At 41.9% G+C, this 24,841-nt stretch overlaps 1 protein-coding gene across 4 annotated transcripts; it reads left to right on the plus strand.

The window, feature by feature from the left end:
* Positions 1 to 2,258: 2,258 nt before the first annotated feature.
* Positions 2,259 to 16,856, plus strand: ZFX (zinc finger protein X-linked; the record flags this gene model as incomplete). Of its 4 annotated transcripts, XM_079534928.1 has the most annotated exons (7): positions 2,259 to 2,319; positions 2,777 to 3,343; positions 11,123 to 11,272; positions 11,471 to 11,614; positions 11,706 to 11,840; positions 14,159 to 14,299; positions 15,670 to 16,856. In XM_079534928.1, the coding sequence occupies 7 exons, from the start codon at positions 2,259 to 2,261 to the stop codon at positions 16,854 to 16,856; spliced, it is 2,385 nt and encodes a 794-aa protein (XP_079391054.1). The 4 variants fall into 4 exon arrangements, with proteins under 4 accessions (XP_079391054.1, XP_079391055.1, XP_079391056.1 ...); XM_079534929.1 differs by lacking the exon at positions 11,706 to 11,840; XM_079534930.1 differs by lacking the exon at positions 2,777 to 3,343.
* Between the last annotated feature and the right edge of the window lie 7,985 nt (positions 16,857 to 24,841).

The following is a 24,841-nucleotide window of genomic DNA, read 5'->3' on the forward strand; positions in this document are numbered from 1 at the left end:
ACGTATAAAGAGCTGGGTGATACAGAAGAGGCCTTGCTGGTACGCAGAGTATGCAATTGAAGGTTTACTGGGCTGTCAGCACAGGTAGCTGCGTCTTTGCAAAATTGCATCATCGTGAACACAACAGAGACTTGCTGGCTTTAGCAGATATCACTGGGGATTTGGGCAGCAGGGGTGAAAAAATGGTGTCGGTGGAGAAATGGTGTTGGTGGGTTTGCTCTGGAAGCTGGGATGTGGTGGTGGTGGTGGTCTCTGAGTCCCACATGTGAGAGGACAGGCAATTGGAAGATGGAGAGCCTCACAGAGACAGTGAAGAATTTGAGGAAAGGGCAGGGTAGAGAAAGCAGGAGTGCATGTATCATAAGCAGTGGGAATTTGTGGTTGTGCGGTGGTCAGGTGGATGACGAAAGCAGGAAATAGAGAAAACTAATGCCAGTTCCTCCAGTGGTTGGAGGTGAACTGACACTTCAAGCTCATTGGGTTCCAGTTGATCTGAGGCCAGTACGTATGGTAATAAAGCCTTCACAAGCATAGTCATAAACAGTGCCTAGGCTTTTCTCCGAAACCTGGACAGTGTGCACTAGCTTCTGATGGGCTTCATCAGAGGAGGGAGGCCATGAGTTTCCACTAATCTGGAATGACTCTGCCTCCTCCCCAGAAAATCTCCAGAGAGCTGATACAATTTTGCTACAAATTTATGGGTGGTGTGGTTTTGTTTAAGTTCTGGGAGTGTACAGTAGTTGTAAACTGAAAAGATCAAATGAGCAAATGAGCAAGTAATGGACAACGTAAGTACTGAGACACCAGAAGTTAGAGAAGAGTTCAACAAGAACTAAGAACTGAAAATAATGCTGAAGATGACAGCATGTTTAGGAGAGATTTGTAATGAGTTGGCTGTGTGTGTTGTGATGGAATTTGGGCAGGAATAAATCTTTAGTAATGATTGCATGAAACCTTGTTTCTTCTCTATTCTTGGTTCTCTGGCCTAGCAGAAGTTGATCACATCAGGCAAGCAACGTTTTGAAACAGATTGTTTGCTACAAATGACTGTTGCAACTTTGTGTTTTTTATCCCCATAAAGACTTACTTAAATGTTAGTTGGTATTATTTTGAAAAGATGATGTTTCTTATGGAAACCTTGGGCAAAATCTTCATGTTTTTTTTCTAGGCCTATTGTGAAGGTAGCAGTAAAGCTGGGAGATTCCCATCACTGAAAAATGGCTGGGGGATAGGAGAACTGCTGAAGTCTGTGTTGTTCGCTTGCACAGAAAACATTAGTTTTCTTGCTGGTTCAGTATTTATGAAGCTAGTTGTCTTTAAGTGCAAGTTTACATTAGATCTTGTTTTACCCAACTAGGTTTGCCTTATCCTGGTAACAGTGCTTGTATGTAAAGAGAAAAACACAGAGCGGGGTTTTGAATCTAGTTAGCATTTTGACATTGTAGTACTGATTGGCTCTTTTGGTAAGAGTGAAAGTGTTACATGTTGAAGAAGAGCAGACATTCGGTTGACAGGCTTTTGGCAATTTTTGAGAACTGGTGATATTTTAAATGTAAAAGCATATTGGTATATTGTCATGTGGCAGGTGTATATTCTAAATATTCACACATCTGAAGTTTGAAAACTCATGGTGTTATACTCTGGAAGCAGTTTACATTGTTGACTTCAGTTCCTGAAGTAGACTAAGAGTAACTTTCTCTTGGCTGTCTTGTACTCTTTTCAGTATATGAAGGGGGATGTATCAAAAGTGAAGGGTTTCACATTGCTAGCTGCCTACCTTTAACTTCATCTTCTTCACCGTTCTTGATTTGAGAACATTGCGTCCCCTGCTACCCCAAGAAAAAACTTGAATGTGAACTTGCTTAGGCTTTGACTTTTTGTTGTTCCCCATGTAAGATAATAAGAAAATCATGTTTCCATATCACTTTATCACAGCTTTTTCTATTCTCTCTGTATTTCTGGGTTTTTGACAAATGGTCTGGGATAGTCAAGAGATTGGCCTCCTCATGCTGAATCATGAATGCTTGGTGTTCTGGAGTAGTAGTTGTTGAATGCCAAGTGATGGACTCTGAATGATACTTAGGCTGTCTTCAGGCCAAGAGATGTTCTCTGTTCAATTTCATATGCCCAAAATTTCAGCTTTTCCTGTGATGAGTATTGCACAGGCAGAGGCAACCTTCTTAGCGTAATACTTATAACTTAAATAACCTTTCTTCTTTACCTTCTACAGACAGTGTGACTGATGAGAGTTAAAGGCCATGGATGAAGATGGGCTTGAATTGCAGCCGCATGAGCCAAATGCGTTTTTTGATCCAACAGGTCTGTCAGGAGATAATATGTAAATAAGAATGTACACATCAGATGCTATTGACTGCTTTTAGTTCATGTTGTCTTTGCTTAAAGGTTCTATGCTTCATCAACGCTTTTGTAAAGAGTCATCACTTCAGATTTTCATCAGCTTTTGTTACTCAAAGCAGTACAAATGAGCCACTCTTCTGTGAAGTAATAGTTATTTGGATTGGGGGAGATCCTAAAATCTGGTAATCTTTTGTTCATCACGTTGTTCATCTTAGTCATGTTACCATCTACTGAGGATTTGCTTTATCAGCTCCTGTATATCTGTCTGCCTGTTTTAATTGCTTGTAAGCTATTATGATGGTTTTGCTAAATGGCTACGTAGTGTAAAAGCTGAAGCAAAATAGAAATGATTTCAGTATTAACTGCTTCATCTGAGTTAGTTTTACAATGTAAATGTTATTTTAATTGTATTTTTCAGGAGCAGATGCCACACATATGGATGGAGATCAGATTGTTGTGGAAGTACAGGAAACAGTATTTGTTTCAGATGTAGTCGACTCAGATATAACTGTGCATAACTTTGTTCCTGACGATCCAGATTCTGTAGTAATCCAGGATGTCATTGAGGATGTTGTTATTGAGGATGTTCAGTGCCCAGATATTATGGAGGAGCCAGACGTATCTGAAACTGTCATTATTCCTGAACAAGTGCTGGACACAGACGTGGCTGAAGAGGTTTCTTTGGCTCATTGCACTGTTCCAGATGATGTTTTGGCTTCAGACATAACAGCAGAAGCAATGTCTATACCAGAACATGTACTGACGAGCGAGTCAATGCATGTACCTGAAGTTGGACATGTAGAACATGTAGTTCATGATAATGTTGAAGAAGCAGATATTGTCACTGATACTCTGGGAACAGATGTTGTTTCTGAAGAAGTCTTGGTGGCAGACTGCGCATCGGAAGCAGTGATCGACGCCAATGGGATCCCTGTGGAACATCAAGATGAGAAGGGCAACTGTGAAGATTACCTGATGATTTCTCGTAAGTGTCTGGGTAAAGTCATCAACATTTTTATGATGTGGGCTTGGTTGATGCTCGAAATATCTAAATGAAGGCTTACAATAGAACCAAAACCAGATTTTCTCTATTATTTAACGAAATGCAGGTCTCACTAATGTGCTTAAATTGGGCTATCTTTAGGAGTGTGTACCAGCTAAAACTTCTGGTGAAATTAATGGAGAGAACAACTGGCAAATGGATGACTGATTATAGATATGAACAGTAGAGTAAGAATTCCAGTAAACTGTATGCCATATACTTAGTAAGAAGTGAAAGAAAATAAGTGTGACATTGCTTGGACAACCATTTATGTACCAGTTACTAAGATTACTGCCAAGTCAATAAGAAAACCTAAAACTTATGTAATGGAAAAGAGAGAGTCAGAAAAATGATTTTTAGAAGCTTGAAACACCAATTTATCCTTGTCTTTTTATTTTTGTGAAGACCTCTCCTTCTACTTCATTTACAGGTAGATACAAGCAACAGTGTATTTTTCTTTGCTTTTTAGGATGTGGTCTTTTCTTTATTAAGCACAGGACAGAGGTGTGCTGCTAATTAAAAGAGCTGAGAAGCAGTTGTGAATATCTCAGTCTTCGGTAGAACAGTGGCACAATCCATTGGATTCACATTTCAGAAGGCTTAGAAAGTGGGCAAACACAGCGTATTATCGGTCTTTTTTCTACTGAGGATATCCATTAGTGTGGAGTAGAGCCTATTCTGTTACCTGTTGCCATGTTCGCTTAGTGCAGCACCTAGAAACATCAGTGTCACTACTGAATGTGTTCTTCCTAGAAATAGAAAAGCTTTGTTAGGCTGATACATTTAATTGCAACTCCAAGCACTTCACTTTTAGCCAGCAGTCAGTAACTCTGTTGATGAGGCATGCTTTTTGCTCTCCTTCAGTTACCTTTTTTTTCCTTGTTTTTCTTTTGCTTTGGGTGCTTCCTTTGACATGTGTGATAATTTGTTTTAATTTTATATTCTGTGCTTTCGGATTTTAATGTTGTTTCTCCTTACCTAGGATCACTGCATTTCTTAAATTATCATCTCTTGAGTTTCTTGAGTAACCTTGTGCAGCCATGTTTTGAGTTTATATGAGGTATAGTTAATTCTCTGTTATCTGAGGAAACAATGACATGGGCTAATGCAGTATATGGGTAATACAAAATATTGTAAAGTTAAGCTGCAGGGACGTACCGAAGTGGAGAGAGGAGGGATTAGGAATGCTGCTCCCTGAAATACTGTGTATCCAAACAGATAAATGCTCTCTGTACGGTATGCTGCATATAGAGCTTTCCAGTTCTGGTCCCCACTTAGGTCAGATGAAATTAAGCTTAAATGCTTCTGCACCTGCAGCATAGTTAGGCAGCAAAGTGGATAACCCATCCATGGAATTGAGACCTGACCGTAAGGGCCCTGCTGGTGATAGTTGTGTGTTTCGTATCCTCTATTCTTGTTCTTCCAAATGTTGTCTCACCTTCTCTGCAAACCTTTTCCCTACAGCTTGGACAGCTGTGAAACCTCTGAGGTTGCAAGCACAGAAACACTTGGCATACCATTGTCTACATTCATTTAAGGGGGAGGGGTGGATAGAGACGTCTCCCATTCAGCCGTTTCTGGTGTAATGGAGTAGAGGGTTGATGGTTGAGGGATGAGGACAGAAACTATTCCTTGATGCCATGTAGTGCAAGCCCTAAAATACCCGACCAGCTGGGAAGCCTGTTAGATACAGGTGTCGTCAGCAGCTCATACCTGATAGAAGACAGGAATCTGATTGCTGCGCTGAGATAGTCTCCATTTTCAGTCACATGCTTCTCCATATGTATTTCTATGCTTTCTTACTTTATTTAGTATTAAACGTTCCCTTAGTGTCTTCAAAGTAGTTTCTTTGGATTCAGAACCAGGCAGCATTTAAAATGTTTGCTTTTGTTACCAAACGTGTATCTTCTGTATTTGTGTTTAAAATGTTAAATATGTACTACAGCTCATTTTAAAGGGAAGTTCCCTGTTACCACCTACTGTGTTTAAAGCCTGCATAACAAGTTCTTCTGGTTGCAGAGTCAGAGGCTAGTGCTTTCCCGTCAAGTAAAGGCAATCTTTCCAAATAGTCTCTTTGCTGTGTGGAAAACATTATCTTGAATTCATTTCCTTTTTTTTTCTTTTTGCATCAGCAGTTATGTGTGTATATTGATCTTTTCTGATGACTGTCTCTGTTCTTCAGCTGTAGGTGGTTTTTAAAAGGAAGTAAAATCAGCCCTGGTTTTTATTTATTCATCTTAACCTGTAAGCTCATGCTTGATTTTGGCAAACCTCCTTGAGCTGCTGGGGTGGATGCTGGAATACCATTTTGTCAGCCATTACAACAGCCAAATGCAGCTGCTTCTCAGAGCTGGAAGGCAGATGTTAGGGATGGTTTTGTCCATATTCGTTTACCTGGCTGCCTGTAAAGCGGGTGGTGACGCTTTGGGTTCTTTCTGTGGCCATAGGTTTCACAGAAGATCACAGACCAAACCTTTTTGCTATCTTTTTCCTATCTTTTGGCTCCCTTGAAATGTTTGCATTCTTGTTCACGATGAACAAGAGCCTATACTGATTTTTTTTTTTTTTTTTTCCAAATAAGATAATTTCTTCACTTTTATCCTGAAAATACTGGTTTCAGAATGACTAATGTACATGTACTTCAGCGTTTGTGTCTCTGCCTTCTTTTTTTGGTTCCATGCTGTTTGGTATCTTAAGTGAGTGTAGTCCCTGTGGGCTCCGTTGAGTGACTTTCTTTCAGTAAACTAAGTTTTTTTTCACCTCCAAGATCATGTTCCTTGGCACAGCTTCTATTATCACTTGCTGATTGATATATTCACCTTTTTTTTCTTGGATATTTTGCCCTGAAGCCTCCTTTTTTGGTCTGTAGTAGATTTGGGACACAGGAGGGCTGAGTCAGGTATATGCTCATTCATCAGAGAATGCAAACTGCTACTAATTAGTAGCTTGAAAAGGATTCAGGAGGGTTTGATAAATCAGTTGTTCTTTCATGTAAGGCTTAAGTCAGTTCATAGGGATTGCCCATAAAGTTTGATCAGGAAAGGATAAATTGTGTTCTGACTCACACTGATCCACTTTGGTTGTGATTCTGAAGGCCTGAAAAAATCAGCTCTCCTCATGTAAAGCAGTAATGGTGAGATAGGTGGTAGTTAGCAAAACAACAAAAAAAAAAACAACCAGCATTTGCTGACAAAGGAGAGTTGTACTGTATTAAAGAAACTAAGGTTTTTGCTTGTTTGATTGTATTTATTTGTTTTTAACAGTTTGGCAAAGTAAGATGCTTGAACTAGTTCCAAAAGAGAAATACTCTGGTATTCTTGTGTTTAATTGCAATAAAAACAGTGAGGCACCAAGGGGCTTTGATCAGAGGAGTGTGGGGAGAGGGAAGGGTCACCTTGCAAATTTAATTTGGACTCTTAGAAAGTTAAGTGATGTATCCAAATGCAGGGAATATGTCCTTTGACCGAGTTAGATGCGTCTTTGCATGCTGTATCTTAACTAACGAACGCGTTTCATCACAGGAGTCAGAATCCAGGGTGCTCAAAGAGATGCAGTAATGACTGTGACTACTTTTTTTGTAGGGTTAGGGGAAGCACATGTGTTCTTATCTGTGAATAACATGCCTAGGTTGAAAGGAATGGATCTTATACACAAAGCCATAATGTTCGTGCCTTCACTGCTGCCATACCCTGGTTGACTTCTAGTTGACTTCTGCCATACAGTAGACTTCTAATCAAGAAAACAAGATGTTTTGGTTGGCTTTTCTGGTGTAACTATTGTAAATAGGTACCTCTCCTCCTCACCTTTTTTTTCCCTTGAGGCTCTTAAAGATTCAGGAAATCCTTTTTCTTTCTGCCAGGCAGAACTTGTTGCCATGTGTTCTGCTCGGCCTTCAGAAGGGCCCCAGCAGTTGTTGCAGATGGGCTGCTCAGGAGGTCGCCGTGAGAGGGAGGGAGAGTTCCCTCTGCCCGGGCGTTGCCTCAGAGCTCTCTCTGTTTTGTGGTCTGGGGAGCAGAACCGGAAGGGTGAGTGAGAGTTAGATGCTACGGAAATGCTCCTTGATTGCTGCCCTGAGGGGAGCTTCAGACTCTTCAGGGTATGCTGTTGCTCATGTGTAATGGGAAGGCATTGAAATGAAAATAGAGCAGATTTCTCTTTTCCCACAGGTTAGGAAACCTACTTTGCCATTAAAGAAATAACTGGATGGTAAAAATAACTGAAGTGGGCTAGGAATTCTTTGTTATCAAGCGAGGTACAAATGAAATGTTTGTACTACAGATAACTGAGCACTCTGTCTGAGGAATGCAGCGTGCTTTTAATTATTTCAGAAAAAGCAAGAGAGTAAACTGTGTCCTTTGTCATTAAGAATAGGTAAATAGGGTAGTTTCTTTTGTGTATTGGAATATCACTACTCCTGTTTTTTTCTAGCATGTGACTTAAGTTTAATAACAACCCATTGTGTCTCCTTGAAAAGAAGTGGTCTCTATAAGCTAAAATGATGATTTTAAGGTTGGCCAGGTTGGCTTTTTTGTGTGTGTTTTGTAATTTCAAGGAGGAAGATGTGTGGGATCCTTTAATGGACTGTGAGTTTGAATGAAAACTGTGAATGTCACCAGAGCTTCAGTTTCTAACGTTGATCAGTCAAGTAGTTATGAATATGAATATTTTTTTCTGATTGTGGGGCTGAGATATGTGGCAAATGTAGAAATGTAAGGAAAGCGTTAAATAGAAATCAAATTTCATGAATGCTACCAGAGAGTTAAAGAATCTGTATAGATAAATGCTTATGTGTATCCGTAGGACAAAATACTGTGGAAGTGGTGCTTTGTGGGATAGATGCCCCTTCTCTTTTGCCTTATTTCTCTCTCCCTATTTTCTATTCCATTTTCTTTCCATGCTCCTTTTCTTCATGTTTCCCATTTATTATTATACTGCAAATACTATTACTTTTTTAGGTCCTTCAAGGACTTAGTTTTTCACTTCTTACCTTGTGTCGGAGTGATTATTTTTTTTCCTTTTTGTATGAGAAGAGTTGGCATTGTACTTCTACAAATCAATTTCATTACATTTGAATGGGGCTGTTAAACAGTACTTTGATTGAGAGACCGGGGAATGTTCAGCGTGGAGACTAAGGGGATCTTATCAATGCTTATCAATATTTGAAGGGCAGATGTCAAGAGAGTGGGGCCAAGGTTTTTTTCAGTGGTGCCTAGTGACAGTACAAGGGGCAGTGGGCACAAACTGGAATGCACAAAGGTCCATCTGAACACGAGGAAGATTTTCCTTACTGTGAGAGTGACAGAGCACTGGAACAGGCTGCCCAGGGAGGTGGTGGAGTCTCCTCTGGAGGTGCTCCAGTGCTGCCTGTAAACTTTCCTGTGCAACCTGCTGTAGGGAGCCTGCTTTAGCAGAAGGCTGTGCCAGGTGATCTCTAGAGGTCCCTTCCAACCCATACAGTTCTGTGCTTTTAAAAATACTGTTGGGTATGGAGCGAAGTCAGGGATAAACAAACTAGAAATTATGTAGGGAACTTTATTTTAATCATGTCGTTTAAACATGCTTTTGAACCTTGGAGAATTTACTTCAAAGAATAAACACAGTGTGTTTTTAAGGTCCGGAATTCTTCTGTTGTGTAAATGTTATCAGTGGATATTTCTATACATGTTCTGTTTTTGTTGAAAGAAACCAACCTGTTCCGTACAGTGCATGTAGGTTTTTCTCTTTAATTGCTTCAGCTGTAGTTTTCCTTCCTTGATGTTCCAGCATCAGTTGAACTTGGTGGCAGACTTCCCCTTTGGCTTCAGCGGTGTAAAATCAGTCTACGCTGATTTGAAAGCCTTCCAAGTACACATGTGTGACACTGGTGACAGCCAAGTTAAAGGAGAGCAACTACCCGTATCTAGTAGGGACCAAAGCAAGTCTTCTTTTTGTCAGAGTTGCAGTGAAGTTTGGTGTTTGATGCACATGCAGAAGAATTGATAAAAGTCCACTCAATAACTGAGTGCGTGTAACTGTAGAGCTACACTGTTAATGTAATTCAAATCAACATCCAAGGTTTTTTCCTTCTGAAATGCTTTGGGGTTCCGCTGAAAGACATTAAGTAGTCCCTTGCCATCGTTTTTTTTAAACTACTGTGTTATTTGAAAGGGGAACTGTAGAATTGTCACAGATTCTGAACTTAGAATAAGAGTATTAAGATTTTTTTCTGCTGCTGTTCTTGTGAGGAGAGAAGGAAGCTAATTTATTTTAGTGCTCATTAATGTATTTAACTTTATTCGTATTTTTTTTTGAATAATGGTGCCATGTTGAGAAAAAATACTTAAATACCAATCATGTTTGATGCACAAGACAGAATGCATGCTACTTTTATCTAACAAAAACCAGTTCATTGACTTCCTGGATTTTGAACTGAACTGAATTCCTGAACAACAGTAATGATAACAGTAATGAAAATGATCTTCTGAGCTTATATTTTTTTAATTTTAAGTAGATTTTCAAGTAGAGAGAAGATGTGCAGTCACTGAGTAGTAAAGTTGTGCTGTAGTTATGAGGGTAGTTTTGTGAGTGCCAGTGAAATGAGCACCTGTATTAAAAGTTCTTATGTGCTAAGCATGGTAGCTAAAAATGCTGCAGCAGTTACTGTTCTAATGCATCTCTTTAGTGTATGTCTTATACCTTCATGTTATGAATCAAAGCTACACTCAGCTCTGAGGGAGCTGGATCTTCTTTTAAATGTAGTTAACAGTGAACTCACCAATTTCAAAGGCATGTTGTCACATGAAGAATTCTTAAATAATCTTAGGACTGTGAGAAAGTTGTGGAGCTTTTGGAACTGGAAGATCGTGTAGAGGTTTTGAAATACTAGATTGGATTTTATTAGTGCATATTTAGCATTTTTTCTTGAACACCCATGCTTGGAAAAGTAAGATGGTGTGTGTGTGCATGTGCCCGTGTAGTGTGTGTCTTAAAATCAGAAATATGTTCCTTAGAAAACTGGCTGCTTGCCACGCTTGCGTGGGAGGCCCAGGCAAGTTGCGGCAGTTCATGCTGGAGCTGGATGTCAGCTCACTTCTGGGAGGGAGAAAAGAAAATTTGAGATGATAGTTAGGAGAGTTTGTAGGACTGCGGTATAAAATCCAGTGCAGGTCCCCTCTGGTAATGGTGCTGTGAGTTGGATAGGTGCTGCAGCGTGAGGGCGGTGCTTTGAAACTGTGAGTGGATGAGAAAAGGTGCAGCAGAAAAAGCGGTAATAACACCACCTTGCAAGAAACCAGACTGAACTTGCAGAAATAATAGCACTTACATTAGAGGGAGTGGAGCAGCAGATAATGCTTTGGAAAATGAATGGTTAACAGCTTATTAGATGCGAAGGGGAAAGCAGCTGAAACTGAGAATAAGTAAAATTACACCACAGAGTAAGTACTGACGTGCTGTTCCTTGCTACCACCATCTTGCTGCAGATCACCATTTCCCTAGTAGTGTTGCCAGGTGTGGTGCTCATGCTTCTAGGCATGCAATACACTTGCACTTTCCCCTTAACTAGAAGATGTGGCTTGAATTTATTTGCTTATTGACATTGATTTCAAGGATATGAAAAAGAATTACGTATGGGTAGGTTATTTTTCACAATGTAATTTTAAACCGCTTCCAAATTTGAGAAATAAAATTTTTCATAAATCTGTCTGTATATGGCTGGATAATTTTAATAACTTGTTTTTGTAGTGGATGATGCTGGTAAGATAGAACATGAAGGTTCTGCTGAAATTACCATGGAAGCAGAGTCAGAAAGTGGATCTTGTAAAGTGGATGGCATTTGTCCAGAAGTCATCAAGGTCTATATATTCAAAGCAGACCCTGGAGAAGATGATTTAGGTAAAAAATGCTCATTTTAGAATACTCCAACCTGACATGTGAAATTTTGCATAACTAGAGACGATGGTTTCTCTCAAGTCAGCTGTAAGGAGCTGTGGGTCTAAATGTGAAAGAGTTGCAAACTTTCAGTTTTCTGCAGTTTAGAATAGAATTCGAACAAAATGTATTAAAATATTTTGTCCTGGTCTTCCTAATTAGGGGGCACAGTAGACGTTGTGGAAAGCGAGCCAGAAAATGATCATGCAGTTGGCTTACTTGATCAAAATAGCAGTATTCGTATTCCAAGGGAGAAAATGGTTTACATGACCGTAAATGATTCTCAGCACGAAGACGAAGATTTAAGTAAGTAGGTGGCTTTCATTTGGGAACAGGGATTTTCACTTTCAGCAGTGCAGTTCTTATTAATTTTTTTCTTGATTTCTGTTTCTCTTAGATGTTGCAGAAATAGCCGATGAGGTTTATATGGAAGTGATAGTAGGAGAGGAAGATGCAGCAGTCGCCCATGAACAGCAAATTGATGACAATGAGATTAAAACTTTCATGCCAATAGCATGGGCAGCAGCTTATGGTAAGTAATATTCACAGAATTCTTCCTGGTGAGAAAATACTGGGTTGGTTTTTGGAGGGCAGTGGATTGTCTGTGCTTTTGTGCTTGGTTTAGTCTAAGAATCGTTTCTGAGCATAATGAGGCTTAAAATTAAGAGAAGAAGAAAGAAGCTGTGAAACAGGCTTCTTTCTGTTCCTTTTTTATCAGACCTTTTCCTTCATGTTGTCATGATGTGGAAGGGGAAGTGCACAACCTTTCAGTTGAAAAAATTGCATCTCAAGTACACTTGTCTTTCACAGTTTTAGTATACATTGATTGGGAATAGGACTCTGGGTATTTTTATTCAGAAGAGAAAAAAACAGATGGGAATATATAGGATTCAGTGTAACCGTGAAGAGCATTCCTGGCCTCTAGCTTGGTTTAAGTGTTTTCTGGAAGGAACATATAAATACGTGATTTCACAAATGGAAATAACTAATTAACAAAAAAGATGCTGGAGGGACGCATCTTAAAATTATAACAGAACCTTGAGAATATTTATTGAACATTAGTATCTGAGCACCAGCTGGTGCTTAAACTGATTTCCAAAACTTACATAGGCTATTAGAGCAAAATCTCATCTTAGGAATTTTTCTTTATTGCTCTCATCCTCCTCCTGAACATACTTTGAGTAAACAAAGCAGAAGAAATAGTGGAGTTGAGGACAAAACTTAGGAGATGTGTCTGCGTGATGTGAATTTTGGTGATGGTGTCATAATCTAATGACAGGGAAGCGCTGAGAGTGCAGCAGAGGGCTGGAATTGTGGATGTAAGTCAAGTGAGGGCAAGATTTCAGGGAGCAGTGTGTGGTGAAAAGTGCTTAGGAGGTGGATGGTAATGCACCCAGAGCTTACCTTTGGCTGAATGTAGTTGAGCACAGTTTCAGTGCAGAGGAAAGGACAGACGTCTGGCTGAGTGAGAATTCAAAATGAAACAAAATGAACTTGAAAACAGTTGTAGAAAGAATGCTTAGTGATTGTGGAGAAGGAGGATAAAATTGAGCAGACTGCTAAGAACACAGAGATAGAGTTTAAAGTGGAGTTAAGAACATAGGAAACAGTAGAGCGACTGTGTCAGCTGCAGTAGCAAGCAACCTAGCATGCAGCTTGAGAGGTGGTGGGGAAGGGAAGAAATAATGAAGCATGAAGGCGTGAGAATGGCTGAGGTTTGTCATTTGCACTTTGCAGAGCTCTTCTCCGCTTCAAGATGTATTAAAAGTTGATGACAAATGGGATCTTACAGTGGCAAACCTGTTTCATTGCTGTATCGTAGCAAAGCCCCATTCTTCTGTGTATTCTATTCCAAAAGCTCTTTACTTTTATTTTAGTATTAGAAAATGTTTAAGGCTTTCTTTTTTTTTGTGTTACCATCTAGAAGGACTCTTCATACACCTATTGCAAATTGTACTATCTGTGTGTAAGATGTGAAATTTTTTTATTTTCAACGTTTACATCACTTGCTGTGTTTGCTGTTCATCACTTGGGCTAGCAGATAGATCAGAATTCTTCAGGCTCTGCCCAGAGCTGTTACTGGTTCTGATTCTTTTTGCATTCAAGCATGAATGTTCATTCACAGCACTCTACAAAGAGAACAGCTATTGAGCATCTTACACTGTCTCCCACGTTAGTCTTTCACGCGCTATTCTTTTAAACACAAAGCTCTGTGAGGCAAAGGTTGTTTTCTCTGTATTACACACGCTCTCTGTTTCCAATAGGAATAGTTTGTGTTAAAATAGAGGCGTACGAAGAGTGTACACACTTCGCATGTGAGTTTGTGGGCTGTTCAGAACAATTGGCTGATCACAGTTCCTGTTTTGAAACTTAGTTTGGGAACTTCAGTGAGGTGAATTCGGATGCCCAGAAGTGAATGAGAGCAGATGTGGATGTATTTCAGGACTGCTGAAGACCATCAGGCGCAGTAAACATTGTGACCTGTTTTTGTTTACTGATATTAAACATCTGGGGTGTAATTAGTAGCCAAAGAAATGCAAAAAAAAAAGTGCACTTAAAAGCCTTGTGAAATGGAAAGCCATTTACTCCTGTAAATTATGTACTCCTGTAAAATTAGTTCTATGGAGCCAGGGCTTCCAGGTTGATATCACTGTACCAAGAATAGTTCATCAGTTAGCTACAGAGCAGTTTTTTAACTCATCCTGTATGTTAGAATGCTTTAATTAAATGTCAAAACAATAGCTTATCTTTTTTTTTTTTTTTTTTTTTTTTAAGTAGCATTATAGAGTTTGTTGCTCAAATAATCTGTGGTGTGGTGACAGGAGGTAACTTTTAAACCTGCTTTGTTAGGTAATAATAACGATGGCATTGAAAGTCGGAATGGCACTGCAAGTGCTCTTTTGCACATAGATGAGTCAGCGGGACTTGGGAGACTGGCAAAGCAAAAACCAAAGAAGAAGAGGAGACCTGAGTCCAGGCAGTATCAAACAGGTAAGTCGTGGCTGTCTGCGTGCTTGCCTGTAAACAAGTGCTTTGCTGATAGGATGTGTAATGCCTTTTAAAAAAGAATACTTAGAGAGTTGTTTTGTTGGCAATGCTTCTAGATCATGGAAGCGTGCAAATTTTCTTTTGAAGTTTTTTAATAAAACAGTATTGGAGCAAAAAGTTAAAAAAAAAAAGAAAAGAAAAGATGAACTTAACTTGCTACGCTGATTTTAATGTGTATTGAAATTAACTTTTTTTAAAGATAAGGTCAGATTGATAAGCAGTACTCAGTAATAGTACTTTTAAAAAACCTTTTTGTCTTCATTGAAATTATACAGAACAATACACTTTGTTACACCAGCTCAGCTAGTAACTGGTAAATATGAACATTGTATTTTTTGGTAGATAGCTTTAATAGATGTCCTTTTCTTTTTTAATTGTGAAGTAAATTGCTTCAGTGTTTATTGCAGTGTTCTTATTTGCATCTGTAAGAGTAAGTATACTATTTTGGTGTTATTTGGTTTCTGCTACTACTGTGTTACATTTTGAAGGGCTTATTTGGTCTGATAAAGTTGAAAAGGAACACAGCTTTTCTTTAGTAGTCCTGCCTTAAATAATACTAGAAGTTTCTTTCCAAATCATGACTTAACTGTAGGAGTTCTGTTTTGTCTATCTCTGAATAAGTAAACCCAGCAAGTCTTAATTTTCAAGTTGGCTTTTTCTGTTTCCAGCTGCGTACTCCATTCTCCTAAAACATTTTTGGATAAGAGAGTTTTTTAGCATGCCTAGACAAATTCAGGATAAACAAATCAGACTGATGAGCAAACAAGTTCCAAAGCTTTGAGGTGTCTCTGTGCGAAACGTGTTCTCATTGATCCCTGCTTGGTACCTCTTCAGATTATAACTGACAGATGGCACAAGAAGGAGGTGTTAGTTTGGGGACATAGGAATGGTAGTCAATGGGAGGTGGCCAAACTGCCAAATCTGCAGATTGATGAAAGGTCAAAGAAGATGGTGTGATAGGCTTACTATGTAACGCTGAGCGAGCTGCCTGCTCCTCCTTGCTCTGGTATTGACTTCTGTGTGTGTTCAGTGTGTGACCTCAGAATTACTTGAGCTGATGAGCGGTTGGATGATGCTTTGGTTATCTCCATCTGAAATTAGTATTTCCTTTCTCCTGATGATGATAATAGATGAAAATGCTAATTCTCTCCATTTCTTCTACTTAGCCCAGTATAACAAGCCTGATTATTACATAGCAAAGCATGTGTGTCTAACTCGATCTTACTTAGCAATTCAGCTTGGTGTTAAGGTTGAAAGGAAAGAATGGAGTGAAGTATAGAGTTGTTGAAAGGGTTTTCTTTGTTGTTTTTCAGCAATAATCATTGGCCCCGATGGTCATCCACTGACAGTCTATCCCTGCATGATTTGTGGAAAGAAATTTAAATCTAGAGGTTTCTTGAAAAGGCACATGAAAAACCACCCGGAGCACCTTCTTACTAAGAAAAAGTACAGATGCACAGACTGCGATTACACTACGAATAAAAAAATAAGTTTACATAACCACTTGGAGAGTCATAAGCTGACCAACAAAACAGAAAAGCTTATTGAGCGTGATGAGTGTGGGAAAAGCTTCTCTCACGCGGGAGCGTTATTTGCGCACAAGATGGTGCACAGGGACAAAGGAGTGAATAAAATGCACAAGTGCAAATTCTGCGACTATGAGACAGCAGAACAAGGATTGCTAAGTCATCACCTTTTAGCTGTTCACAGCAAGAACTTTCCTCATATTTGCGTGGAGTGTGGCAAGGGATTTCGTCATCCGTCGGAGCTGAAGAAGCACATGCGAATCCACACTGGTGAGAAACCCTACCAGTGCCAATATTGTGAATACCGATCTGCCGACTCTTCTAACTTGAAAACTCATGTAAAGACTAAACATAGCAAGGAGACGTCGTCCAAGTGTGATATTTGTTTCCAGACTTTTTCAGATACCAAAGAGCTACAGCAGCATACACTTATGCATCAAGAGAGCAAAACACATCAGTGTTTGCATTGTGACCATAAGAGCTCAAACTCGAGTGATCTGAAACGACATATAATTTCAGTCCACACAAAAGACTATCCCCATAAGTGTGATATGTGTGATAAAGGCTTTCACCGGCCTTCGGAACTGAAAAAACACGTGGCGGCTCACAAGGGTAAAAAATTGCACCAGTGCAGACATTGTGACTTTAAGATTGCGGATCCATTTATTCTGAGTCGCCACATACTCTCAGTTCACACAAAGGATCTTCCATTCAGGTGCAAGAGATGTAGGAAGGGCTTTAGGCAACAAAATGAGCTGAAAAAACACATGAAAACACACAGTGGCAGGAAAGTGTATCAATGCGAGTACTGCGAGTATAGCACTACAGACGCCTCAGGCTTCAAACGGCATGTTATTTCCATTCATACAAAAGACTACCCTCACCGATGTGAGTATTGCAAGAAGGGTTTCCGAAGGCCTTCAGAGAAGAACCAGCACATTATGCGGCATCATAAAGATGTTGGGCTGCCTTAAAGTCTCTTCCACAGACTTACGGCTGGAATTGCAAAGGAATTTTGCCTTTCGGGCAGTTAGCTTATTTTAAAGCCAATCACCTGCGATCACACACACACACACACAAACACACACACAAAAAAAACCAACAAAAAAATACCCCCATACTGTGCATTTGATTTGTTGCTGTATAAAAATAGGATTCTTGCTTCTAGTTGACTTTTATACTTTTGTTCAATAGCGTGTTCTGAATTCTATTCAGTTTGTTTAATAAATGAAGAAAAGATGGCAACAATAAAGTTGCATTTAATAAAGTAAACCCTGTCTCTTAATGAATTTTTCAGGCGTAATAGTTTAAGTATATTTATCTTACTGACCTCGTTGATACTCACAGTGTCCATGTTAATGCAGTTCTGTTGTGAATTTTAAAACTATGAAATTTCTCTTGCTGAAATTGTCAGAGGTGTGTATGAAATGGGGAATTGTAATGCTAAAGTCACTAGGGCCCACCTGATTGTCTTGTTCTGACTATACAGACTTTGTGGCAAGTTTAACTGTGTTACCTTTAAGGAGTTACACGTCTCACTTTATTGCGGGAAAACTTCTGCGTTTTAATTCAGATTTCAAAGATAAGATTTTAAAATGGTTTGGGGCGTTTTTGGTTTTTTGTTTTAATCTTTGACAAATTTAGAAGTATGCTCAAACATGCTTATTGTTCTGTGCTTCTTTGTCTTGGAGAGGTTTTGCGTGTTACAGAGGAGTTGTTTTTTCCTTTCAGTTTACTGTTGGCTTGGTATTGGAAACATGACATACTGTTGTTCCATTTGCAGAGTTAATAGGTCGCAACTGTCTGCACGTGCCGGTAAATGTACCTCAGTTGTAATGGTTTTCTGTATATTAGCATTTCTTTGGAAGAACGGTGTGTTGTTTGAGTCACATTTCTATTCTCAGTTGACTTAGAATAAAATGTAAGACCAGGAGGTGCCTTGATTTTGGAAATGAGATGCTGACATTGAGAGCTTCCAAGGGGTCGGAACGGGGCAGTTGCGTTCATAAGGAGTAGAGGTGTTTTCATGTAGCTATGCTTCATCAGAACAGTAATGTAGGGTAGTAGCAGAACTGTTTCTAAATTGAATGTTTTTCCTGAGCCATTAGCAGCTGTGTTGAGCTGCTGCTTATTAATGAGTACAGCATCCAGAATTAACCCAGTTCTTGTAATCTGTTTATAAACAGCTGGGAGAACATTACAATTATTATATGCAGTTTTGCCACCTGAAGACTATTACAAAGCAGTGCTGTATCATTTGCTAATTGCAGAGTAAATAAGTGTACAAAGTGTGAAGTCATGTACGTTAACAACAACTGTTGGGCAAAAATAGAAAAAAAGATTTTGTTCTATGCCAGATTTTAGGGCCCAGACCCACTCCCCTTTCTCAGATCCGCTCCTGAAGTTGCCAGCTGGCTGTGCATTGCAGAATTTGGACCCGATTTGGATAGATTTGGAACCAACCATTTACTAACTATTGGCAAAGATTCAAAGCCCATCCCAATTCTTTCCCTTGTTTGTAGGCAGGTGAGCGTCCTGTTAAACAGGAATTTCAGTAACCATTTCAATTTGGGGGCCATAAAGGGACAAAGGTTTCCTCTCAGATGCGCACCTTCTAAACATTCTGTATTTGGTTTTGTTACCAAATCTCTGTGTTTCACAGTAAGCTTCAGTACTTGTGTTTATGTCGCTGGTTCAGGAGAGCCTAAAGCCCCGTCCCTGCCTTGTACAATGCTGCTGCTTTGGATGCTGCCTGCCAGTGCCCCCAGGCTTGTGCCGTGCGTTGCCCTGCCGGCGGCTGCCCGTCACCTCAGTGCGTGGCGCTGCTCTGCGCCTTGGCTCAAGTCCCCGCTGCAGTCAGTGGATGCTGTGTGTGGCTGTAGCTGTCTGCCTGTCGCCTACAGATTGCCAAATCAGATGCGTTACAACACAGTGGAGGTTCTTCACACGCGTCTTATGGAGTTCCCTTCTTTGCTGTTGTTGGTTTTTTCCCCCACCCCCTCGTACATTCAGGCATTTTCGAACTGGAAACCTGAGAAGTGTACAAAATCTGCATAAATTCCCATAGGATTTTAGCCATTTTTGACTTTATTTTTTTTAAATAAGCTGAAAGACAAAGAACACAATTTTACACATTTGCTTTCTCTTACGTAGCCTGGAATCATACACACACTTTTTTTTTTTTTTTTTTTTTTTTTTTTTAAAGCACAATGTTGAAACTTTTTTTTAAAATAATTGAGGGTTTGGTCAAGTGGATTTTGTAAAATGTATTTGTCTGTATAAAGAGAAAATGAAAATATAGTTATTGTTAATGTACTGACATTAGTTACAGGTTAGTTTTAATTCTTAAATAATTTGCTTAGCAAATGCTATGAATGGATGTTTCAGTTTAATGTTTAAAAAGGTACAGATTTTTACAAGGACATAATATAAATTATTGTTCTGTAGAAAATACCCTGTTAAATATTGTATACGTCCTTCCCTCTGTACACTTTGTAAAAAAGACAAAAGAAAAAAACAAAGTACATAGAATCATATAGGGGTGTGTGACATTATTGTAACTGTGTACTTGATAATAACGTGAAAAAATAAAATTCAAAGTATTTTCCTGTTAACAGATGTTCGGTTTATTTGATGCCAGTACTGAGACTGAGGGTTCTGAGGGATGCGTTCCTCTTGAGACCTTTTGCACTTCAGCCTGGTTCTCCACTTCCCATTTCTTCAGCTCATTTTATCTGTTAACAGGATGCAAGTGATGGAATCCCTCGTTTGATGCAACGTGCTTACGAGCAGCCTGTGAAAGCAAAAGAAGGAGACAGTAGGTCTTCAAAATCCATCTTGGTGTCCATTTTTATACGGAAGGTTTAATGTCTGTCAAACTTCTTGCAATGCCTTAATCTTTTTCAGTGAGGTGGCAACTTCTTAAGTGCTTCTACACTGTTGTCCCCCCCCCCGAAAAAAAAGCAAATCTTGAGCCCATTGAGGCACTTCTAGCACACACTGGGGCAGGAGCTGGTGGCTCTGCTTGGCACCCTCTCCCTTGCCCTTTGCCAAAGCTCCTGGCTGGCTCTCCGTTCTGCTGCCTGTGCCCTGGCTCTTCAGCCCGCTGCTGCTTAGTGCTGCCACTGGTAGCAGAGGTGGAGAGAGCTTGTGGCTGCTGAAATGGGTCCTCCCACTTCTCTGTCAGTGCTTAAACTCAATTGAATTAAACAGTGTAACCTGATGGCATCCAACTGCCCCCATTAACCCGATCGCAGAGCTGCTGCGGAGTGCCGCTGCCCTCTTGACCTGTGTGAAACAGGAGGAGGTGAAGTGTGACTGCTAGCTGGCCCAGGTGCCCTCAGGATATGTTTGCTCTCATCTCGCGCCTTGAGGAAATGCTTGCTTGTTCACTCCCGATCTTGGTGTGTTGTACAGCAAGGCTCGCATGAAGCGGCTCTTCAGATTACGAAGCTGTGGCTCAGCTGCCCACCATCTCCTTTTTCTATTTTCTCCATCCTCCTCAGCCACTTCTCATGGAGCCAGCAACACTCAGGGCACTGCAGAATGCACTCATTTGTGGCTGCTGGGAGTTAGAGGCAGGAGCAGTTGCTGCTTCTCCCACATGTGGACTGGCAAACCCTTCCCTCCTTGCATTTGTTCAGCCATAAAAGCTTGGCTGCTTGGCTCTGGAGCTCCCCTGGGCGAGGTGCCCACAGCCACACCAGCAGCAGGGCAGGAAGGTGCCTATCAGGGCTTCCTTGAAAGCCTTACTTGCCATTGGAAAGCCTAATTAGGAAAACTCGAAGCCAGCTGACAGGTCACTGTGTTTCACTGGCTTATTAAAGGTAGTAATTTGAATGACATATATAATTAATAGGAAACAATATGTAAACAATTACGACGGGTAAAGAACTGGTGAAGGTGTGGCTGAGTGGATGTCAGTAAGCAATGGGGCAGCAGCATGCAGTGAGGAAGTGGAATCACAGATGCCTCATGCTCAGGGCGGCTCAGGGACCACGCAGTGTACTGCTATTTGAAGCATTCACTGGAATTACAGAGGAACTCTGTGCATCTGGAAAAGCATTACCACTGAACTGAAGGCAAAACTCGGTATGCCATCCTGGCACGAGCCCAGGCAAAAAGAGGCAGTAACATGGCCCCCATTTCCCTCTTGCACCGGTACAAATGGAGAACACTGTTAAGGCTGCCAAGGCACTGTTAGGAAAACTGGGGCATGTTGCATCTGATACAGCCCAGGAACACAAGGAATGTGAGGGCTGCATCCATCCAACACAGTGAATCACTCCCTGCAATCACACACAGGTGTGGAACCTGGGTGGTGCAGCAGGCCAAGTGATCAGCAGAAGCAGAGAGATTAAAGAAATACATGAAACTGAGGATATTTATGTGTATTTATATTTTTTCTTTAAAACATAATAATGGCATCATTAATACCACTTTGCATATTGATCAGGACCTACTACCAGAGAGCTTTTCCTTAGATGTTAGCCTACTCATTCAATAGCATTGTCCTCTGCCAAGGAGCAATTTCTGGCCGCTGGCAGCAACACTGATACGTGACCAGACAGCCCCATGGAGCTCCTTTCCAGCAGTACCTGAAGCAGTCACCTCACCGGGCAGCTCAACAACAGCACAACAAAGCTGAGCTGTGCACAGGAAATATGTCAATCTACACTGCAGCACAACAGACCTTTACGCTGCTCACTGTATGCCTTGTGGACAGCAGCAAGCCAGTGCTGTCTTCCCTATGAACACAGACCAAGGCCTGCCCCATAATGTGGGGCCTCCTGATGGCTGCTCCCCTGCTGCAGCGGGGCTGTGGGGCCAGCGGGAGGACTGGGACAGTTGGGAAAGCTGAGCGACAGCCCTGTTTCACTAGCTGTCCCTTTGCACAGCTGAGAGCTTCTGAAAAGAGCTGCAGGCAAGCGAATGCGACCTGCTTGGGCATTGGCCCAAGGGATAAGGGAAGATTTCCTTCCTGCTGCAGGAAAATGAGAAGACAGTGGTTAGAAAGGGGAAATCAGCAATTAGGCATCAGCTGCAGTGTGTTTCCTAGCACAACAGACATGTTCTGAAAGGAACATCCCCACTCTCCAGTGAGGAGAAGTGATTCTCCATCTCTGCACAAATGCATGCAAGTGAGAGAAGCCAGGAGATGTCCCCTGGGACACACACACTGCCATGAAACACATTGGTGTCTCAGGTACAAAAGATTGGGCAGATCCTCTGTTTGGTGTGTCACATAGATTGCTTCGAAGGAAACGAAAATGACGATCTTGACTCTGAAAATCAAAAAACAATTTTGAATTGACAGAGGCCTCTTAGTTTTGAGTTACCTAAGGTGCCTAAAGGTAGCTTTTTTGTGGGTTTTTTTTTTTTTTCTTTTTGTTTGTTTCTGCAGACCGTACTGCAAATGGCAGCTACCATACAGTTGGTCCTGAAGGCCCTGCCTACCTTAACCAGCAGGCTGGATGCCTACTGGAGGACCTGCAGAGGAAAATGGTTGGTGCTGAGGGCACGATGCATGCAGCTCATTGTTTGGTGCGTTTTGACCTGGATGCCCAGCAGGGCCACTCCCAGGCCGTGCCTTCCAGGTGCCAGCAAAGTGCTGGCAGTGCTGGGGGCTCACTGCCAAGGCATTGCCCAGCCTGCTGGGCTGGGTTCATCCTTCCCGCCCCTGAGGCCTTCTGACTGGGGGGTCGAGAGCTGCGTGCCATGTGCTGCACACGCACACAGGGCAGGATTTCCTTCCCTATCACAGGATTAAATAAACTCTATCCAAATCCTCATCAGACCTGACCATGCTTAGCTCATTAGCACTAAGAGGTTTGCAAGCCTTAAATAGGTGATCCCTTTAGCGGAACCTGCAGTGGCAAACGCCAAGAGGAGAGGATGCTGCAGGAGGGAGCTGGTGCCTGCCCCTGTGCCAGTGGGAGATGGATAGGTCTGCGGGTTGCTGTGGGATCTCACTGCTCCCTTCGCCCCCTGAGTCCTGCTCCCTCTCGGGGCCACCCAGCTTGAGGGAGAGGCAGAAATCCCCGTGGGCCGTTTGCTCCTGGCTTTCAGTTTCAAGGTCAAGTTAAACCTGGCTGACAGACCAAACGATGGCACAGAGGCCCCGCCCGGGTCCTGCCACGGGGCTGTCCTCCGAGGAAAAGCAGCTTGATTAAAAGTGTTGGAGCTCTTTCTGTTCTCCTACGGCAGCCGAGGTCGGGGCCGCCTGGTCGCTAGGTGGCAACAATGGCTAAGGCCAGGCAGGGCCGCGTCCCCGGCACCTGTGAGCTGCCGTGTGCTGAGGGAGGCGGAGGGTTTGGCTGCAAGGTGCTGGAGGGGGCACGGCTACGCTCTGTTGGACTGAGCACATTGGGCAGTGCCCTGTCCCACTTCCCTCCCAGTTGAGCAGGGGGCAGGAAAAATCCACAGCCAGCTTTGTCTTGCACGCTCCTCTGCCGTATTTCAGCCATTTCTATGATGACCACTCAAGAAGAAGGCAAAGCGCTTATTTTAAGACACAGCACCTGGAGCGGTTTTGCAGTGGAAGAGGTGGGGTTGTTCCCGTGGGGCCTGGAGAATCCTGTGAGAAAAGTCATTTCTCAGAGATGTCGGCAGTGAGGGTGTTTATGTGGGGTTAAGAGACCTGCAGGTATCGCCCTGCAGGGACTGCCTGGGGGGTTGGCCCCTACCAATACCAACCGGCTACTCTGCTCCCAGGAGTCACAGAATCACCAAGGTTGGAAAAGCCCTCCAAGATCATCCAGTCTAACCGTCCACCTGCCACCAATGTTGTCCACTAAACCGTGTCCCTCAGTACAACTGCTAAACGTTTCTTGGATGCCTCCGGGGACGGTGACTCCACCACCTCCCTGGGCAGCCTGTTCCAATGCCTCAGCACTCTTTCTGAAAAGAAATTTGTTCTTATATCCAAACTGAACCTCCCCTGGCACAACTTGAGGCCATTACCTCTCATCCTATCACCGCTATCTGGGAAAAGAGGTTGGCCCCCACTTCACGACAACCACCCTTCAGGCAGTTGTAGAGGATGATACGGTCTCCCTTGAGCCTTCTCCAGACTGAACAATCCCAGGAAGAATTTAAACATGGCAATGGCAGGGATGGTCCTTACCCTAAACTTCTTGCACAGGCTCACTGTGACTGACAGAACAGAAATGCCACTGGTGAGCTGTCAGCATCAGTGAAGGAGGTGCCCCGTTGAGCCCCCAGGAGTGGGGAAAGTAAAAGGTGCCTGCTGTGTGGGGCATGGCAGCAAGAGAGGAGACCAGAACACTGACCAGCAGGAGGGCAAGCATGGAACACTGACACCAGTTCACTAATGAGGGGTGGAACAGATTGCCCAAAGAAGCTGTGGTGCCCCATCCCTGGAGGCATTCAAGGTCAGGTTGGATGGGGCCCTGGTCAGCCTGAGCTGGTGGGGGGCAGACCTGCCCACAGCAGGGTGTTGAAGCTCAGTGGATTTTAGTTTCTTCCAACCCCAACCATTCCATGGCTCTGCCTCTATGTTAGTTAATGCCAAGTGAGGGAGAGATTATACATTTTCTCCATCACAGCAGCAAATATGCTCATCATAGGTAATGTTTTTACACCAAGTACCATAGGAATTAATGATTCACCACTTAATTTCCTCTTTCCCTACTCCCTCCACCTTTCTTTTGCTGGTCTTCAGCCAACTGCAACATCAGGTCTGTAATGATTTTAAGCACCATTTATGCTGCCATCGTGGCAATTTAAATTGTCACTTTCTATTAAAAGGTCTAACTCCAAACGGTTGTAGCTGAAGGCATCGGCACTGACAGTGCAATTAAATGAAGAAACTCTTTTCTTGGAATGTCAGTGCAAACGCATTTTAAATAAGGGTTCAGAAGTACTTTGCTAATTTTAAACTACAGTATAGCTTTCTAGTGAAGAACAATACCTGAATCAGGGGAAAATTTTCCACACT

Source organism: Tetrao urogallus (genome assembly GCF_951394365.1).
Source record: "Tetrao urogallus genome assembly, chromosome: 1".
Lineage (NCBI taxonomy): Eukaryota > Metazoa > Chordata > Aves > Galliformes > Phasianidae > Tetrao > Tetrao urogallus.